The sequence below is a fragment of the Phyllopteryx taeniolatus genome, chromosome 3 (assembly GCF_024500385.1).
Source record: "Phyllopteryx taeniolatus isolate TA_2022b chromosome 3, UOR_Ptae_1.2, whole genome shotgun sequence".
Taxonomy (NCBI): domain Eukaryota; kingdom Metazoa; phylum Chordata; class Actinopteri; order Syngnathiformes; family Syngnathidae; genus Phyllopteryx; species Phyllopteryx taeniolatus.
The window spans coordinates 20,303,240-20,320,857 of record NC_084504.1 but is presented as its reverse complement, the minus strand read 5'-3'; the positions used below and the strand labels follow the sequence as shown (position 1 = coordinate 20,320,857).

Sequence of the window (17,618 nt, the reverse complement as noted above, 5' to 3'; positions counted from 1 at the left end):
AGAGTCTGGGGTCTCTGAGGCGGGCTCGCCTATCTCTGGGGTTGAGGTCACCGAGGTGGTTTAAAAGCTCCTCGGTGGCAAGGCCCAGGGGGTGGATGAGATTCGCCGGAGTTCCTAAAAGCTCTGGATGTTGTGGGGCTGTCCTGGTTGACATGCCTCTGCAACATCGCGTGGACATCGGAGACAGTGCCTCTGGATTGGCAGACTGGGGTGGTGGTCCCTCTTTTTAAGAAGGCGGACCGGAGGGTGTGTTCCAACTACAGGGGGAGTACACTCCTCAGCCTCCCTGGTAAGGTCTATTCAGGGGTGCAGGAGGGGAGGGTCCGTCGGGAAGTCGAATCTCAGATTCAGGAGGAGCAGTGTGCTTTTCGTCCTGGCAGTAGAACACTGGACTAGCTCTACACCCTCGGCAGGTTCCTCGAGGGTGCAAGGCAGTTCACCCAACCAGTCCACTTGTGTTTTGTGGACTTGCAGTAGGCGTTCGACCGTGTCCCTCGGGGATTCCTGAACTTTTATGGACAGAATTTCTAGGCGCAGCCGAGGCATAGAGGGGGTCCGGTTTGGTGGCCTCAGAATTGCATCTCTGCTTTTTGCAGATGATGTGGTTCTGTTCGCTTCATCAAGCCGTGATCTCCAATTCTCACTGGAGCGGTTCGCAGCCGAGTGTGAAGCGGCTGGGATGAAAATCAGCACCTCCAAATCTGAGACCATGGTCCTCAGTCTGAAAAGGTTGGCGTGCCCTCTCTGGGTCGGGGATGAGATCCTGCCCCAAGTGGAGGAGTTCAAGTATCTTGGGGTCTTGTTCACGAGTGAGGGAAGAATAGAACGGGAGATTGACAGGTGGATCGGTGCAGCGTCTGCAGTGATACGGACTTTGTATCGGTCCGTTGTGGTAAAGAAGGAGCTAAGCCGAAAGGCGAAGCTCTCAATTTACCGGTCGATCTACGTTCCTCCCCTCACCTATGGTTACGAGCTGTGGGTCGTGACCGAAAGATCAAGGCCAAAATGAGTTTCCTCTGCAGGGTGTCCGGGCTCTCCCTTCGAGATAGGGTGAGAAGCTCGGTCATCCGGGAGGATCTCAGAGTAGAGCCGCTGCTCCTCCACATCGAGAGGAGCCAGATGAGGTGGATGGGGCATCTGATTCGGATGCCTTGTGGACGCCTCCCTGGCGAGGTGTTCCGGGCACGTCCACCGGGAGGAGACCCCGGGGACGACCCAGGACACACTGGAGAGACTATGTCTCTCGGCTGGCCTGGGAATGCCTCAGGATCCCCTCGGAAGAGCTGGAGGAAGTGGCTGGGGAGAGGGAAGTCTGGGCGTCCATGCTTAAGCTACTGACCCCGCGACCCGACCACGACTAAGCGGTAGAAAATGGATGGATGGATGGACGATTTTACTGGCATTTGATTTTAGAAGGGCCGCTGTATACATTAACAAAACAATAGGGTTCTTGGACAGATTAAGTGCTAATCCAGAACGGCTGTACAAGTGTGTCTGTCAGATTTATGACCAGACACATCTTAAATAAAAAGTAAAAAAAAAAAAAAAGTTCAAACAATCAATGTCAGCCCTATTTTATGCATTATTACTACATCTTCTCACATCTAACTTTTTGTCTGCCTCCCGACAGTTCTACCACGCATGTGACCAGCCGGGCATTGTGGTCTTTTGCATAATGGAGTATGACGTTCTGCAGTTCTGCGATTTCCTCGGCTCGCTCATGTCAGTGTGGGTCACGGTCATCGCCATGGCCAGGCTGAAGTCCATCATCAAACAGGTACGTTGACTGAGATCTCTCAGTTGTTCGTTGGTGAGAATGTCAGTGTGAATGCTTAGTTTTCTACATTCATATTCACACGCTGTTGGGCGTGTGCATTCAAAAGTCACTCTGAATTTCCACCCCAAAGCCCAATATCCCTAACTTTTTGTGAGTAGTATATATGTGTACCCGCCTCTCTCCCAAACCAGCTGGAATAGGCTCTAGCTTAACCACGATCGTAATGAGGACAAGCCCTATTGAGAATGGATGGCTGTTTACTGAGATTCTACTTTATTCTTCTACTTTTACCGCTGAGGTCTGATGAAGGAGTGGACTGCTAAGGAGTAATAAGTCAAAATGATTTTTGTGTCTGGCAAACATAAAGATCAATATGTTTGCCTTTGTGATTCTCTGCTTGTTGACATTATGCGGTGAACAAACACTAACAGGTGCGGCTTCTCCATGGGTCACCGTGGTCCTGCTGAGAGCCAGGATGGTGTGTGTGTGTGTGTGTGTGTGTGTGTGTCTGTCTGTCTGTATCTGCGTCCATAAATGAGACAGAAAGTGGGCGGGGAACCGATGGGAGGGTATGAACATCTGCTGTCCTCTAGAGTTTTCCTTTTTTGCTGAGCGCTGCAGTCCGTAGCCTCTAATCAAATGCGCGTCAGGACTGGCAAGTGCAACCGTGTGTTGTGTGTGTTTGTAGACAAAGAAGTGTGTGTGTATGCATGTGTGTGTGGATGTATGCAGCAGCAGCGAAGGACCAGAGAGCGTGCTTGTTTGTAAATATATACTATAATTAAAATTTCACACAAGGACTTTGTAACAGCCTCGAGGGAGCCGTTAATCTTCACCGACTCAAGGTTAATGTGCCTTCAATCAGTACGAATCAAATATTACACTACAACACTTCAGGTCTATGCTTGACCGTGTATTACGTCTCTCTTTGTGGTTTTGTCCTGTATTTTACAATTGGATGATAGCATTGTACTCAAAAGAAAAGCTGAGAACCATGTTAAGAATGCTCAGGGCATTGAATCGATCGCAACTGGACTGTTCTGGGTGTCTTAGAAGATGTTTCGCAGGCGTCATCAGTTCATGCAGCAAGACTTAGTTAGGACAGACTAGTTGCTGTGGAGAAACTCAACTATTAATGCTCCAAATTGCAGGCACACCCTCAAACCATGGATGGTATCATTCTTTTGGAATGTAAAAAAGGGACAGTCGTTAGCATGCCTAGCAGAGAGACCACTGTCTGTCCATGAGAGTCGTTAGGTAGAAACTCGCTTATTAATATTCTATTCAGTTGAAAAGTGATAATTGAGCTGCTTAACGGTCAAGGAGGCCGTGTTTACCGTCATTCATGAGAAATAGTTGCCGAAGCAGCTTAACATGCTTAAGGTGAGTCCAAAATAACCCACATTCATTTCCCAGGTCATTTCATCCTGTCCATCTATTTTATGATTGAATACCCCAATGAGTCTTTAAATATCTATTTTTTATTTATTTATTTTTTTAAATTATCAAAGATTATTAGCAAAAATATATTTCCTCAAGTTTACACACAAGGGTAAAAAATGACCCACTAGTCCAAGTGTGATTTAAAATGAAATGACTTAATACTATAATAATGTGTTTCAAGTAATTACTTTAGCGGTGAGTGGGACCAAACACTTGTATTTAAAGACAAAATGGATTTGTCAGTTTATTACCGGCGCCAAGGAAGAAAGCGTGAGGATGAGAAATATTACGTGTTGGCATGTGTCCAGCACGGAAGTCTCTTTTCGTCGTTACAATGGGACAACTCGTCTTTTCCCATGTGAAGTCATTCTCCATGAGAAACCTGACAAAACTATGTTGCTACATGATTTTTTTCTACTTCTTTTATAGGGCTTTATTTTCTATTTTTGCGTTTTTTTGCCATCATGACAAGAGTTCCTGTGCCCCCCCCCCCCCCAAAAAAAAATACTGTGTTGCCCCGAGTTACCCGACTTAAGAGTTTTTTTGTGATATGAGCAATCATTCGGCTGATTTGATTTCTTTGACTTACGAGCAAAAATTTGACAAGCAACAATTTGACAGATAGTGAACAATTCTTCAAAAAAGAAGCTTCAAGCTGTTTATTGTCATTACTGGTTAAAGTTTACTATCAAAATGAACATAAAATAAAGAGTTGTGGATTTAAAGCAACCACATAGCTCTGCCTTAATAAAGCCAGTTTAGCTTAATGCTAACAAACGATGCAAAACACCACAGACAGGCTAACGAATGGTATCGGTTTCGCAGTGTTATAGCCCTTTAGCAACAGATTTATGAACAGAAATGGTGGAGCAACACATGTAGACAGAAAATATACCAATACTCACGTCACATGCATATCTTCTTTATCCTTTGTGAAAATGACTAATCTTAGTGAGTCAATTGTGAAGCTCTTTTTCGTGTGTCTCTGTATTATTCTGTACTTTACTGCCCCCAGTTGGCCAAGGCACAGACACCAGAAGGAGCAGCACAATGTCCATTGAATTGAACCACAAAAAAAAAAAATGTGACAAACTGTTTAATTCTTTACATTCTATTTAATTATGTCATTACTGTATATTTTTATGAAGTACAATATTATAGCGTGCTATCTTATTTTAAAAAAAAACATGCAAAAATGCTTGCTGGTTTTTTGGGGGGCTGGGGGTGGAACAGATTAATTCTATTTCCATTATTTAAATGGGGAAAGCTGATTTGAGATGAAACGCTTTTTGGGGACTTAGGTTCTGTTCTAATAACAAGATCTAATGTTACAGGGCAGCACGTCGACTTAATGGTTAGCACGTCTGGCTCACTGCTGAGGTTCAGGGTTCGAATCTTGGCTTTGGCCTTCACTGAGCATTTTCTCCCTGTGCTCATGTGGGTTTTCTCCGGGTACTACTGCTTCCTCCCAAATTCCACAAACACGTTAGGTTCGTTGAAGAATGCACTTCCTTACTCTAAAGTTAAAATTCTATTTCAGTTGTGGTCTTCTAATGAATCACATTGACAATTTATTGTCTTGGAGGTTTAGTACATAGTGGTGGGAAGTGGAATAGGATTTTGTGTGATAGTAAGAGAAAGTATTGTATTTTTCCTGGTATGGAAGCTAGCTAGGTGGTTGGTGCCCCATAATTTTTCCATATAAAAAGACCACTGGGATGTGCTACAAAAAAAAACCAAAAAAGCACATCCTTAATAGATAGCTACAACGTGCTCCAGCTCATCCGGGAACCTAATGAGGACAAGGCCTGCAGAAAATGAATGGATGAATGAATTGAATGTTCCACCAGAAGTAGGCATGGGCACTTATCAGATTCTGACGGTATTATAACCGTGGCCAAAATGATTGCGGTTTCACGCTATCACAGTATTGCAATAACAGCTGTAAAATGTATTATTTGGAAATGTTTGAGTAAATAACAACTTCTTTCTATTGAATGCAAACTATTTTATTTTAAAACAACAACACACAGAAGAAATAAAATCAAAACGTAGTACAACAAAACGGCAACAGCGTAATGGGGAGGGGGTCGTGTCACTTTTCCTGCACTGACGACTAAAAAACAACAACAAAAACAGCTAATAGCGCTAATACCTGGAAACCGGTAACTGGCCCACGCCTAACCAGGAGTTAGTCGGACAGACATCTGGTCGTTTTTGGAGTCGTTTTTGTGCACAATTGAGCCCATTCCTTAACATCAACTGCCTTGGTCTTAACGCGTACCTTGCTGATTACAGAATCTGTTCGCCAAATGTGATGAAACAAACACGTTACATTCCTTTTTTTTCCTTTTTTTTTTTAATCTACGATTGTTCATAGTTAAATCTTGGCTGATGTCTTCACTTTACTGAGTGCTAATGTAATTGAATTGACATTCGACACAGATTCATCAAAAACATGGTAATCATGCGTACGTATTTTATGCCTCACATGTGATGGCGAGAGTGTAAATGACAGATAAAAATAATCCTCCCACTTGAATCCTCACATCGCTCGTCCATCACGATGACATATGACGATTCACTAAGGCGCCCGGCCTGCCAGCGAGCGGTCACGCGTTCGTGCGTGCATACAGTACACGGGTTACGTGCGTGTTGGGCTGTTGCTAATGTGTGACCCAGCGGTGCGCCATGACTGATGACTGCTGCCGCACGACGCCGCTCCCCTCCTCCCTCATCTATTCCAATTAGTCCTGTTCTCCTGCGGGCGGGTCATCCCTTCTCTGCTTGAAGAAAACTGAAAATGTCTCCTCACGTTCCCCGAGCAGACACAACGTAGACACCAGGCGTGTGTGGCATATCTTATTGATTCCTCCCTCCCAATCTCACTTTATCTTTTCCTTACATGCTTGTGGCTTTGTGTCAAATTGTGAGCTTGACAAAAAAGAAAACTTAAGCTGGTTATTTATAGACTTTGCCTTACATCCTCCTTCCTGTGCTTTGTTTTCATTGTTGTGACGGGCCTCTTGCCAGAGAGAAGGATCACTTCATGTATTTGTTAGAGTTGCAAAATATATAGATATTAACTGTGCAGTGTTTCTTTTTTTCTACTGGTCACATCACGAGTGGTCTCTTGTTGCTCGGCAGAATTTATCTAATCACCAGAAAAGGGCAGGGAGAGCTGGCTGTAATGAACAATTGAAAGATGATGAAAGACGTTTAAATTTACGTTAATTTCATAATGGAATCACTACTCTATAAAGAATGACTAATAAGATAATTTCACCACAAAGCATGATTTCCAGACGAAATCTCACATTTGAGTCATATCCAATCAATGTACTTGTACGATATTGACAAAAAGTAAATAGTGAAAGTAAAAAGTAAATTATTATATAAACTATATGACTAAGTATAATTGGTATCAACAGATTTACTCGTGGCTAGCATGTCTGCCTTACCGTTCTGTGGTTTTGCGTTTGAAACTCGGCTCAGGCCCTCCCGTCTGAAGTTTGCCTGCTTTCTCTGTGCTTGCGTGGGTACTCTGGCTTCCTCCCACATCCCAAAAACATGCGTGGTCGGTTGATTGAAGACTCTAAATTGCCCGTAAGTGTGAATGTGAGCGTGAATGGTTGTTTGTTTCTGTGTGCCCTACGATTGGCTGGCGACCGGTTCAGGGTGTACCCCGCCTTCCGCCCGAAGATAGCTGGGATAGGCTCCAGCAGCCCGCGACCCTAATGAGGATAAGCGGTAAAGAAAATGGATGGATGGATGGATGGTTGGATGGAACACACACAGTCACTTGTTGCTCGGCAGAACTCTGTTTCATCATCAAATCTACATATGTGTCGTTTAGTGTCTGTATGTATTATACTGCCCTTTGGTGGCCAAGGTGCATACATCAGAAGGACCAGCACAATGCCCAAACTTCAGTTCTTTACATTCTCATTTCAGTGGGGAAAGATGATTTGAGATGAGTGTTTTAAGTTGAGGGATGCAGTATTTGAGTCACAGCTATGCGTATGTTGATGTCATCAAGCCTTCCAGTCAACTAATATGCTCGCTAAATTGGACCTGTAAATATTACTCTGTTCGCACCTGATTAGATACATCTGGTAAATGCATTTCATTGGTTGTGAATTTGTAGGTTGAATATTGACAAGAAAATTGACTTTGATCTCTTATCTCTAGCTGCCCATAACACAGATTTTCAACCGGGATGCCAACATTTGCATTCAATGGAAAAATGCACTCCCACTGATGTTCCTGTCTGATTATTCTGTCTGATCACACAAAAGACAACTGACCTCACAATATATGCTTTCTAACCAATCAGTTGAAGCCAGTAGACCTTTTTTTAGTGTGGTACCAAATGGCTGCAGGCAAGATATTTTCTACCTCTTATTTTTTTTTTGCTATTATTGTCTCTTTAGTGTGCCCTATTTTAATGTGAAAAAGGAAAACCCTTCGATTCTCTGCGGTTGCAGCGTTTAGCGCAACCCGACATTGATGCATGTTGTTGTTGTTATTTCCCCCCCCCTCTAGGTGTTGTATTTGCTGGGGGCCATGTCCCTGTCCATGGCTTTGCAGCTGGACCGTCACGGTCTGTGGAACCTGCTGGGACCCAGCTTGTTTGCTCTGGGCATCATGGCAGTGGCATGGGTAAGTCAAATATTTACTCTCCAGTGTAATTTTTTTTAAACTACGCATTGTCTTTGCTGGGATTTGATATGTACCACAGGCCCTAGTCAAGTTCAATGTTTTTTTGTTGTTGTATGTTTGAGGCGATTTTCATGACCCTTTTTTTTGTTAATGAAAACTGTCTTTATGATGTAATACGGGGCACGGTGGGACGACTGGTTAGAACGTCTGCCTCACAGTTCTGAGGACCGGGGTTCAATCCCCGGCCCCGCCTGTGTGGAGTTTGCATGTTCTCCCCGTGCTTGCGTGGGTTTTCTCCGGGCACTCCGGTTTCCTCCCACATCCCAAAAACATCCATGGTAGGTTAATTGACAACTCTAAATTGCCCGTAGTTCTGAATGTGAGTGCGAATGGTTGTTTGTTTGTATGTGCCCTGCGATTGGCTGGAAACCAGTTCAGGGTTCCTTGAGATTTACGTTTTGTTAATTTTTTTGATACACCATGGTCCTCAAACGACCCCAAATCCCCCCATGATAATAAAGTGGGGTGACCTGGGACGCCGCTGCACCCGACCGCGCCGACCAATCCAACCTAACCAATGATCCCCATGAATACCAAAATGAGAAGCAGCTTCATCTTGCAGAAAGTAAATTGGGAAGTTACCATCCTCATTCACCAGGGATGGAAAAATCTGTTCTTGCAATATGTTAAAATACTTTTCAGCATTAAGATTTCCATCAAGAAAAAAAAAAGTCCAATAATTTTGTCCCCCTTTATCCTGGCACAGCGTCAATTTTCCGGCAACTTTTTTTCTTCATCTGACTCATCCAGTCAGAATGAACATTATTCCAATAATTTACATTTTCCTGATTAATTCATTAGTGGAGGATAAAAACACAGTAGTCATGCAGGGCATGTTTAAAGTTATAAAAAAAAAATAAAATGGTTTTCACTATTTTTATTTATTTATTTTTATCCCCTATGTATGGACACCCTGTATATTTAAGTTCTACATTAAGAGCCAACCTTCAATGTTGTAAATGTCATGTTTTTTACTACACATTTCTGTTAATTCCCATATTTTTTTTAATGGAATGTTTCCACCTTTGAAAATTCCTATTACTTCGCAACCCTTATTAGACTACACCAATGCAACATTGGGATATTTTCGTTGAAGCGAATGCGGTCAGGGCATGTTTGAGTGCACCAGCTCTCCCGTTCCTCCTGCTTGTCGGTGTAATCCGTCACTTAGGCTCACATGTGCATAGCTAAGAACCATGCCTTTCTGACCAATGAAGCTATTTCACATTATCACTGAGGTGCTTTTAAATGTTCTGCAGCCTGCGTGGGTATTAGTCATGGCTTGCAGTTCCATTACAAGTCATCTTGTACTTAAACTGACTCTTCTCACAGACCTTGTGTGCTCTCCGAACTGAGAACATAAAAAATAAGTCTTTCAAGCCAGGTTGTAAGAAAAAGACAGCACACCTCTGTTAGGAGTTGGCAAGAACACAGTGTGTCGCTTCCACTGAGAAAACAATGTATTGATGCATGCGGGAGTTTTGTAGGCCGAGGGACCCTATAGACATCGTGGATGTTTAAATCGACTGCCTTCATTTTGTTTTTCGTACCAGAAATAGGAGATTATTTAATTTATCACAGACAGGAGTCTTTTTTTTCCCTTAACGACACTCCTTCAGTCCTACAACAATTCAAATGTTCACTCTTCTTTACGTTTCAAAATCATTAGGTGGTACCAATGGGAAAATTAATGATTCATTCTTATTTCTTAATGATTATTTTTAAAGGAATGATGGATGCGCAGAGGTCAGAGTGTGGGGGGAGAAGTTGATTGCAAGCCGAGATTCACCACCTAATTTTTATCGTCTACTCAAAAACTGTGCTAATCTCAAATCTCAAGTGCAATGCTGCCATCTACAGGGATCGGTTAGTCATTACAGCGGTTTCCAAAACCTGAATTTCACAAACAATCCTCTTCCACGCCTACCTGTTGAAAAATGTACTTGACGAATATATACGTGGGTAGCAGTAAATGGTTGGATTCCAGATAATGAAGATAAACATACACAGTAGTGAAGGAGTTAATATTTCGTAAACTGTTCTTCAATTTATATTGAGAAGGGATTTGGTGGAGAAACGCTTGTAATATCTGTTACAAGTGGAGAAAAATTGCAATTTCGGTATAGAATTTGCCCAAAATGAAAAGCCCAAACCCATTTAGCTGGACACTTTATTTGCTTTCGTGGGCCACATAAAGTGACGCAGCGGGCCGGATTTGCCCCCCGGGCTTTGAGTTTGACACCAGTTTCTCCAGTTTCTGTATGTGAAATGAAAGACCTTTGGGGGTTCGACTAAGATTTGATTATTACGGCCATCGTGAGCGACAACTATTCAACTGCTTTTTAATCCAATGACTTCTTCGTTTGTCATCCAACATGCGTATGCAAATGTTGTGTGATATACAATGATGAGATCTGCACAACAGAAAAGAACGCGCGCATCTTGTCCGCGCTGATTAAAGCAGTGACAGATAGTCTAGGATGTTGGCACGGCAATAAAGCACATGCCGACAGGTCATGATAGCCGCAATTGAACAATAACGTTGCCGTGTAAAAGTACTTTGATTACGTCTGCTCGGAGTCCCTCCTCTATACATGTCGCACATCTCTATCTGGAGCATTTTCATCGAGGGCGTCTTCATTTAAACTCCGCAGATGCGCCCATTGTGTACGTTCGCAGAAAGAAGCGAATTAGATCAGTCAAGTGGAGGGCACCGAATGGCGGCGGCTTTGCAGGAAGTGTCGTGTGCATCGTGGTCTAAATGTGTCACTGCCAGACTCTCTAATTCCCCAAACTAAATGAGCTTCCTGACTTATGCATAAAAAAGGCCTTCCCAGTCCAAACAGACAGTAAAACACAGCAGTGTTCTTTTCACTTGGCTTCACTTAAATTATTTCTTTAACCTCTCATGTATTCGGCATGGTAATTTAATCACGGCCGTTTTCCACCTGGAATCCATGTAATTATTCTGGTCACTCATGGGTGCTCTATATCTGTCTTCACAATCTATAACCTTGGGAGACATATAATGCAAGCAATAAGCGTTTAAGAAGTGGGGATAAGAGGGAAAAACAGTTATGTATAGATGAGAGGGACATGAAAAATCTATCTGGTCAGCATTTACAGCCTTTCTGGGCCACTTATGTGTGGATGAGAATATTCCATATTAAACTTAAAATGACATCCAGTTATGACGCAACACAGGGGAACAACAAGGCGCAAATAACAACATTAATTATGTTTAATGGCAGCCGAGGTGCAGTGTTGCCATGAAAACATCGATCAGTTGATTGTCACAACCGTCACGTTCTGGGCTTGCGAGATTGCCGCCTCGAATAAACGTGAAGTATGATCATTACATTCACCGAGCAAGAACATCAAATCAATTCCAAAAGAAAATAGTCCCTGAGTTGTGAAAATTTTAAATGCTAATTGCGATGAAAGCTGTTACCCAGAAACACTAAATCCATATTTAAGATTTAAACTCGTTTTAAGAAGTCAGTTGTGCGTCTGCACTTACATGCGCTTGTACTTCTTTTTTCTTTCGTTTTCAACCCAGCACACATACAGTATATATTCCCTTACATACACACCAACATATATAGTGTACGTGTACAGTTGAAACCCGAAGTTTACATACATTATATAACACATACATTATACATTTTCTCTCTGTCTGACATGAAATCAGACTAAATTTTTCTGTTTCGATTAGGATAACCGAAATGATTTATTTTTGCTAAATGCCAAAATAATGAGAGAAGGATGTTTTTTTAGATAATTTTTCATTACTTTATTCAAAGTAAAAAATTTACATATAGAGTACATTTCATTAGTATTTGTTACCATTGCTTTTAAACTGTATGAGTTGGTTCAAACCTTTTGGACATTCTTCCAGAATAGGAAGCAGGACTTTTGGCCTCTTCCCTCTGACAGAACTGGTGTAACTGAACCCCCCCCCCCCCCCCCCCCCCCCCCTAAAAAAAAAAAAAGATTACTACTTTGTATCCTTAAGCCACTTTGTAACCACTTTGGCAGTATGCTTCAGGTCACTGTCCATTTGGACACATTTAGACCTTTTTCGCCCAAGCTTTAACTTCCTGCCAGATGTCTTGAGATGTTACTTCAGTATTTCCACATAATGTTCTTTCGTTCTTTAAATCCTCAATTCAGCTGTCAGAGAGCTCACCAAACGCCCTCCTGATACAGAGAAAAGGCTATCGGAGATTATATTTTAGCATCTGCTTAGATGATGAAATGAGGACAAGCGGTGGTCGCTCAACAACCTTTTTATTGTAAAAATGAATGGTGGAATGTCAACCATAATTAAGTAAAAAAAAAAACAACATCCAACTATTGTTTGGCTCCTGCAGACAGACACACCGGCACGCTTCTCTTCCTCCTTCCAGTCACCCCACCTCCAGATTCACTCATCCAGTCACAAGTCAGACTCAGACACCTTCACTGCCTCAGAGACAGTTGGAATTTATAGAACTCTACGAAGAATCCATGTAAAATGGAGGGTAGCCGGGTTCGCTACAATACATTATTGCAGTCCCCTCTGTGATTTTTAACAATTTTTTTCTAAAATTATACCGTGGACCCCCACATATTCGCGGTTCGACATTCGCAAAGTTACCTGTTAGTGTATTTTTCTGGAACCAATAACCCGTTGCTTGCCAAAACCCCCACCTATTTGTATTTTTTTTCACCTGATCTTCTGCTTATTTGTTTTTTGTTTCTTTTAGAATTTTTTTTCATGGCAATTATAAAAGCGCATCAATTATTTGCAGATTTTCTATTTTTGGTCGTGTTTGGTCCCTATCCCCATGAATGGTGGGGGTCCACAGTAGTACTGTAGCAAGTAGCAACCCTGCAGTTGTGTTAAGAGAATTCGAGTTCAAAGTAAACAATTATCGACTGTCTGCGAGGTAGTGAAGGTGTCGGAATGTGATTGGATGTGCAAGTGTCTGAATGTAATTGGATGAACGAGTGTCTGAACGCGATTGGATAAGTGAGTCGGGGAGTGGGGTGACTGCACCCAGACACGGCGGGGAGCATACTGTAAATCTAAGACGAGGAGCATGAGCTTGTATTTGTAGGCTGAAGGCAAACAGTTACGTGGGAAGTGAGTAGACAACTGAAAAGATATAAATGATGTCATTGATTAGTCGATGTCAACTCGATTGTTATCACCTTAACGTCAACCACAAAATATCGGAAGTCGTTCAACCCTCGGTACGTGGGGTACATAATAAAAAGACAAAATGCATTTGTACAAGTTAAGGCCTCCCGCCGAATATTTTACATACAGTATATCTTTCTTTCTGGGCCCATCAGACGGTGCGCACCATCCGGCGGCGGCGATGTTACCCGCCCACCTGGAAGCGCTGGGTTTTCTTCCTCTTCCCGGGCACGGCCATCGCCACATCCGCCGTGGCCCTTTACGCCTTTGTGGAGACGGAGGAGAATTACTTCTACATCCACAGTATCTGGCACATGCTGATCGCCAGCAGCGTGGGTTTCCTCTTGCCACCCCGCGCCAAACCCGACGCCAAGGTGACGCCGCTGAAACGTAGGCGAGGCTGCGGGTATCAGCTGTGCGTCAACGAGCATGAGGAACTAGGCCTGGTCGACCCAGCCATCATCTCCATAAACAGCATCTGCACCAGCTGATAAACTCCTACACTTTCACCCTCCCCCTCTTCTACCTTAGTGACACTTCATTGCCTTCTTTGACTTGGGACGTTCACACGGGAAATAAGCCACAGAACTTGAAGAACAGCTGTAAATACTTTTATGCAGATAATGACCCGTTCTTTGATTTGATCAACTTGTCGTAGTTACAATTGTTGTCCCCCGTGAAGCGATGCAACGCCTCACGATTTCGATCAGTAGACTTTCTCATCGGAATTCTCCTCACCAACCAATCTTGTTTAAACTCTTCAGGATTATTGTATGTATGGCTAAACCAGCCAGCCAGCCAGCCAACCAACCAACCAAGTCAAGTTAAGTCAATTTTATTTATATAGCGCCAATTCACATCAGAAGTTATCTCAAGGCCAGATCAAGAACCACACACCTCATGTATCTATATATAAGACCACCAACTGAACCCTACATTAGCAAGCACTTGGTGACAGCAACAAGGAAAAACACCCTCTAAACAGAACCCAGGCTTTGTGATGCGACCGTCTCCCTCGGCCGGTTGGGTTGAGATGGAGAGACAGCGTAGAGGGACAGACAGAAAGAGAAAACAGACTAGAGAGGTTGAGCGACGGGGGGAGGGATGAGAGAACAATGGGCACAACAACAGCCCTTTCACAACAGTAATAGTCTTATGACAGCTGGATTATTTTCCCCAGTCAAAGCAAGAACCTCATTGCTTTTAACATCCATTCAACTATTTTCTTAGCGCTTGTCCTTATTAGGTTCGTGGGTAAACTGGAGCCTATCCCAGAAGCGGGGTACACCCTAGACTGCTTGCCAGCCAAATTCAGTACTTGTAACATAGCTAAACAAAAGTAACAGTGGAAGCCGATGTCAGACGTTGGATCGGTGTTCTGTTTCAGCTTTCGACAGAGTTCAGCTAATGTTTCAACTTGTAGGTCAATCGTGCCATGTTAAAGCCATTGATTTTAATAGAATACATTTGAGGTCAAACATCAAATCAGTGCAAGTTGTTTTTCAGATCTCGACAGGTCACAACTTAGGCCCACCGCGCACCGAGCAGCATGACTGAAGTGGACCATTTTGAAAAAATTACACTTGGTGATTTTGCCGCACACAAGGTTACTGAGCACCGCACATCTCACGCTACAGTGGAAAAACTGCGACCCTATATCGGGTTTTGAGGCGCCACATACAATACACTGTATTGTATGTATTGCTTTTACTGAACCTCAAAAACATAGCGCAATTGTCTCGGAAGAAGATGCCAAACCCCGCACGCTGCGCGACAGTTCAGTCGCTCTCGCCCGCTTCATTCGGTGTGCAACGGGCCTTACAATGTCTGCTTCCAACTTGAAGGTTTACTGTACAATGCCAAAGCCAGGATCCCATTGTTTTTAATGGATTTAGGACAGTTGGGCGAGGTAGCTGAAGGCTAAAGTCAAATCAGTATGTTATTTTTCAGCACTCTGCAGGGCACAAGTAATATTTCAACTTCAACTATTATTGTACTGGGTCAAAGCAAGAACCCTATCGATGACTGACTTAGGCAGCTGAGGTCAAAAGAAAAATTCATACGTTAGACCCACTTTCCAAAGAGGTCGTCAAACTTCAGATTGTTCTGTTATCCTTTTGATTCTGTCCCCTCGATTGGCTGTCGACCAGTGCAGGGTGTATCCCACCTCTTGCCCCAAAGCCAGCTGTGATAAACTCCAGCTTACCCGTGACCTCATGAGGACAAGTGCTATAGAAAATGGATGGATGGATGTGGCATGGCAGAATGACTCCTATCGATTTTGACCCGGATCGAAGATGCTCGGGGGTGGTTTTCGCTCACTGCTCTTGAGCGATCGCTTCGCGGGGGCTTCACACTGTCGTCTTTCACACTTTTGTAAGTTACCATGGAGACAAGTGCAAGTATTACTGCTGTATGTATAATATAAGTCATTCTAATGAAATATGAGTGTGTGCTGTACTAGTACACGCGCTTTTGTTTGTGAATATGCATTCAAAGTCAAGGCTGCTATCTGACGTTGACTGTACAACTGCTTCTGTTGGTTATTTATTGAAACGGGCTGGTTGCATTTCAATTGAAGGGTTTTCTAAGTGTGGGCTCCTTACAACCTTAAGTTTTCAAGACAAACTTCAAAATATCCCCATAAGGGAGACGCATATTACAAGCCTTTAAGAAATATCAAGGTAAGATATTACACTCTGCGCCTGACAGAATTTATGAATCTATCTATTTAATCCTATTATTTATCCACTTTAAACCGCTTAAAAAGGTATCGCAAAGAAATTACTGTAATACAGAGAGACAAGACAGAGCATTTTTTTAGCATATCACACTGGGGTCTAACACCAAAGGAATTTATTAATCTAACTAGCACATCTTATTTTACCAGCAGTGCAAAAATTAAGAGATTTCAAGGTAGAGTATTTTTTCAACATATCGCAGTGACACATAAGTAATTAATCTACATATTACCATCCCATATAACCAATTGGAAAGAAATTCAGACATTTCAAGTCAAGAGCATTTTTTTTTTACATAACAGCATGTGTCTGAATTCACAAGAATTCATTAATTTGTTAAATCTAATTTTAATGACAGTTCAAAAACTAATTTGAAAGACGAAGAAACTTCAAGGGAGAATATTTTTCGACATGTCACAGTGACATTTAAATATATCTATTAAATTAGATTTTAAATGACAGTTTAAAAACTAATTGGAAAGAAATTAAGAAATTGCAAGTTAGAATATATTTCAACATATCACAGTGAAACCTGAATATTCTCAACTAGTGAATCCAAAAGACAATTCAAAAACTAAGTGAAAAGAGATGAAGACATTTCAAGTGAAATTTTTTAACATATCACGATGCGTCTGAAATCACAAGAATTCAATAATCCTTGTAATAAATCTCCTCTCAACAACAGTTTGAAAACTAAGTTAAGTATGATTAAGAATGTTCAAGTCTGAGAGTTTTTAACATGTCAGAGTGCTTCGGACGCCAAAATGATTCCACTAAATTTCATTTTAACAACAGTTTAAAAACTCGTTGCAAAGAAGTTTTAAGTCAAAGAATTTTTGAACAAGCACTGGGTCAAACACTGAAAATAGTTTTTCTGGAGCCTATTTTCTGAGGTTTTCTGTTCTTTCCACGCTTTCTCCTCTCATGACAAGAACAAAAAGCAAAAAAGTTATCTTTACAGTTGAAAAAAAAATCTTACTTTTCTCCTGCTGCTGCTGCACCTCACACTTTGAAAACCACTGCAATTAAGTGAAGGGACTTTTATGATTTCTCAAGGGTACAGTTTTTTTTAGGATTATTTTAGATTATACGGTATCTTTTGCACTGAGAATAGTTGTCATGTGGAATGTTAGACTGTCTTTTGCAATGGCAAATGTACCGCTTTGAAATGAATGTGCTAAGTGTTCTCGAGGGGAACAAATCCAAAGTGCAGCTGCCTGTCGGGAGGAGAGCGAGAGAGAGAGGTGGATCATTGCAGACCTCAAATCAAGACCGGTCCTCCTTTTCTCTCCCCCGACAGGACCTGTGTGACACCACATTCATAAACAATAAATGTTTTCTTTCTTTGCCTTTCGCTCTCACTACCGCTTTCCGAGGCTTTTAAAGGCGGCCGAGCCTTTGAATACATCGGATTGCAATTCCAGGGCCTAATGGAAGTCGGAGAGAGCGAGAAGAGACACCGCTGTCAACAGCATCCTTGCAGGAAGATGAATAATTCTCCTGCAGAGCATCGCCGCTTTCTGCTAATAGAAGAAAAAGCCTTGTGACTATTTGCTCCTTGCTTTATTAGAAGTGCAACTTTTTCAATAGGAAATGACAACAGAGTTACCTTTCAGCAAGTTGGTTTACTCTGGGGAGAATGCTAAAAATATTTACGAGGTTTCCTGCTATTTTATTTGTTGCAGTGAATTTATTGTCTGCGCAATTTAATGAGAGAGATGCATCAAAGAACTCCCTTCACACAAAGGTA

General features: G+C 42.3%; 1 protein-coding gene across 1 annotated transcript in view; it reads left to right on the top strand.

The window, feature by feature from the left end:
• tmem8b (transmembrane protein 8B) overlaps positions 1 to 17,216 on the top strand; it is a 58,041-nt gene extending 40,825 nt beyond the window's left edge. Inside the window, exons 11-13 of the mRNA XM_061767416.1 lie at positions 1,631 to 1,777; positions 7,766 to 7,882; positions 13,283 to 17,216. Coding sequence (XP_061623400.1) covers positions 1,631 to 1,777; positions 7,766 to 7,882; positions 13,283 to 13,618 — 600 coding nt within the window. The 3' untranslated portion in view covers positions 13,619 to 17,216. The remainder of the gene's footprint in view (positions 1 to 1,630; positions 1,778 to 7,765; positions 7,883 to 13,282) is intronic.
• Positions 17,217 to 17,618: the final 402 nt, after the last annotated feature.